Here is a 3,362-nt window from a genome sequence, read left to right on the forward strand (position 1 = left end):
CTAGGGTTTCCCGCTCCGGGTCTCAAGAAGGCGTGATTAGCATTAGCCCCGCCCCCCATAGCTTCCCGGCCGGCGATTGGCCCACGCTCCTCGGCTGCCAGCTCCAGGCGGGGCCGGAGGGCGCCTGGAGAGAGGCCGAGCCCGCGGGGCAGTGGGCGGGGACGCGCGGAGAGCGTGGCGGGGCGGCCCACCAACCGAGCCCCAGCGCGAAGGGGCGGGGCCGGGGCGGAGCCTCCCGGCGGGCATTAGAAGCAGGTGACCCGGGCTGGGCGGGAGAGGCCAGTCAGCTCAAGGCAGTGACTCCGCTGCGGCCAGCGCCGCGGCCGCCGCCGCCGCCGCGCGCAGTTCAATACCCGCCGGAGGTGGGCCAAAGGGTGCTAGAGCGCGGGGGAGGAGCGGAGCCCGGCGCGTCCCGGGAGAACCGCCACCGCCCCCAGGAGTCCGCTGGAGCGCGGATCCCCCTGCAGGGGAGGAGGAGAGCGGCGGGCGGGACGCGGCGGCGGGCGCGCACCATGCAGTCCCGGCGGGGCCAGCGCTGGCTGCTCGCCGTGCTGTGAGGCGGCGGGATCCCCCGGTCGCCGCACACCGCCTTCCTCTTGCCCAGGTGCTGCCAGGCGCGCTCGCCCTTCGTCCGGCTCCCGGACCCTGGTGGAACGCACAGCCTGCCCCGCGTCCTGCCCCGCCCGGATCATGCGGGGGGGCCCGCAGGAGGTGAGGGCGAATGACCGGTCTGCGGCGACCTCGTTCAGGGGGCGACCCCCTCTCTGAGACGCCCCCACCTGCTGCCATGTGCTGCCTCCTCGGGTACCCAGCCTATCGCCAAACTTTCCCGATGCCAGCCTGTCTCTGAGTCGCGTTTCTGAGCGAAGTGTTCCAGAGACGGAGGGCCCAGGCTGGCTACGGACTATCTGCTTCTCTCGGGATCCTCAGAGGTGAGAGCCCGCGCCTTCCCCTTCTCCCCGTTCTTTTCCCGGCCCTCTGCCCTTTTCCCGGGGGCTGAGCGCTCTGACCTTGGGGTGCAGGCTGGCAGGCCCTGCGAGAAGGGAGGCGGGGTGAGGGGCGGGGAGTCTGTAGTTTGGTTCCAGGAGGTGGGAGGGGAGGGGAGGGAGAGAGGTTAACTTAGAGTTTTGGAGACCGCTTGCGGGGATTGCGCCGTTGACGCCTCTCTATTTGGGAGTGGTTGCAATTTTTCTTCTCCTCCACCTTCTTTTTTAAAGAGTACTTTCCTTGGAATCGGAGCCCTAACCGTCCCTCCCCAGCCCTCTCCAGCGAAGAGCTGAGCGCTCCCTGCGGAGGCAGCGCCCTCCCGAAACAGTTTATCTTTGGACGGATTTCTTTAAAAGAAAAAGAAACCAACAGGTTGCCAGTCCCGGCGCCACACAAGTCGGCGGAGAGGGAAGCCCGGATCCCGGTTTCCCCTGCCTGAGCTGGCCCCGCGCTGGCTGCGGGAGACGAGGGGAGGGAGGGGGCTATGGCTCGGCCAGACCCGTCCGCGCCGCCTTCGCTGCTGCTGCTGCTCCTAGCGCAGCTGGCTGGCCGGGCGGCGGCCGCCTCCAAGGCCCCAGTGTGCCAGGAAATCACAGTGCCCATGTGCCGCGGCATCGGCTACAACCTGACGCACATGCCCAACCAGTTCAACCACGACACGCAGGACGAGGCGGGTCTGGAGGTGCACCAGTTCTGGCCGCTGGTGGAGATCCACTGCTCGCCGGACCTGCGTTTCTTCCTGTGCTCCATGTACACGCCCATCTGCCTGCCCGACTACCACAAGCCGCTGCCGCCCTGCCGCTCGGTGTGCGAGCGCGCCAAGGCCGGCTGCTCGCCGCTCATGCGCCAGTATGGCTTTGCCTGGCCGGAACGCATGAGCTGCGACCGCCTCCCGGTGCTGGGCCGCGACGCCGAGGTCCTGTGCATGGATTACAACCGCAGCGAGGCCACCACGGCGCCCCCCAGGCCCTTCCCGGCCAAGCCCACCCACTCAGGCCTGCCGGGGTCGCCGGCCTCGGGGAGCGACTGCGCCACCGGGGGCCCGTCGGTGTGCAAGTGCCGCGAGCCCTTCGTGCCCATTCTCAAGGAGTCGCACCCGCTTTACAACAAGGTGAGGACGGGCCAGGTACCCAACTGCGCGGTGCCCTGCTACCAGCCGTCCTTCAGCCCCGACGAGCGCACGTTCGCCACCTTCTGGATCGGCCTGTGGTCTGTACTGTGCTTCATCTCCACCTCCACCACGGTGGCCACCTTCTTAATAGACATGGAACGCTTCCGCTACCCTGAGCGCCCCATCATCTTCCTGTCAGCCTGCTACCTGTGCGTGTCTCTGGGCTTCCTGGTGCGCCTGGTCGTGGGCCATGCCAGCGTCGCCTGCAGCCGCGAGCACAGCCACATCCACTACGAGACAACGGGCCCTGCGCTGTGCACTGTCGTCTTCCTGCTGGTCTACTTCTTTGGCATGGCCAGTTCCATCTGGTGGGTCATCCTGTCGCTCACCTGGTTCTTGGCGGCTGGCATGAAGTGGGGCAACGAGGCCATTGCGGGCTATGCGCAGTACTTCCACCTGGCCGCGTGGCTCATCCCCAGTGTCAAGTCCATCACTGCGCTGGCACTGAGCTCCGTGGACGGGGACCCGGTGGCCGGCATCTGCTACGTGGGGAACCAGAACCTGAACTCGCTGCGCGGCTTCGTGCTGGGCCCGCTGGTGCTCTACCTGCTGGTGGGCACGCTCTTCCTCCTGGCGGGCTTCGTGTCGCTCTTCCGCATCCGCAGCGTCATCAAGCAGGGCGGCACCAAGACGGACAAGCTGGAGAAGCTCATGATCCGCATCGGCATCTTCACGCTGCTCTACACTGTGCCAGCCAGCATCGTGGTAGCATGCTACCTGTACGAACAGCACTATCGCGAGAGCTGGGAGGCTGCGCTCACCTGCGCGTGCCCCGGCCCGGACTCTGGCCAGCCGCGCGCCAAGCCCGAGTACTGGGTGCTCATGCTCAAGTACTTCATGTGCCTTGTGGTGGGCATCACGTCGGGCGTTTGGATTTGGTCCGGCAAGACTGTGGAGTCGTGGCGGCGCTTCACCAGCCGCTGCTGCTGCCGCCCGCGGCGGGGCCACAAGAGCGGCGGCGCCACGGCCGCGGGGGACTACGCCGAGGCGAGCGCAGCGCTCACGGGCAGGACCGCGCCGCCGGGCCCCGCCGCCGCCTATCACAAGCAGGTGTCCCTGTCGCACGTGTAGGAGGAGGCCGAGGCCGAGGGACCGGGACCGGGGCCGGGAGTTGAGGGAGGGAGGTTGTTTTGTTTGGTAGCTTTGCCAAGGTCACTTCCGTTTACCTTCTTGGTGCTGATGCCCCCTCCCGGGGCAACTTGGA

The 3,362-nt window shown here is 67.6% G+C and overlaps 1 protein-coding gene across 1 annotated transcript; it reads left to right on the top strand.

Moving 5' to 3' along the window:
- The first annotated feature begins 295 nt into the window (after nucleotides 1-295).
- Nucleotides 296-3,229, top strand: FZD5 (frizzled class receptor 5). The gene is made up of 2 exons (XM_030853507.2): nucleotides 296-932; nucleotides 1,218-3,229. The coding sequence occupies exon 2, from the start codon at nucleotides 1,472-1,474 to the stop codon at nucleotides 3,227-3,229; it is 1,758 nt and encodes a 585-aa protein (XP_030709367.1). The 5' UTR covers nucleotides 296-932; nucleotides 1,218-1,471.
- The last annotated feature ends 133 nt before the right edge of the window (nucleotides 3,230-3,362 follow it).

This window comes from Globicephala melas, chromosome 7, assembly GCF_963455315.2.
Source record: "Globicephala melas chromosome 7, mGloMel1.2, whole genome shotgun sequence".
Lineage (NCBI taxonomy): Eukaryota > Metazoa > Chordata > Mammalia > Artiodactyla > Delphinidae > Globicephala > Globicephala melas.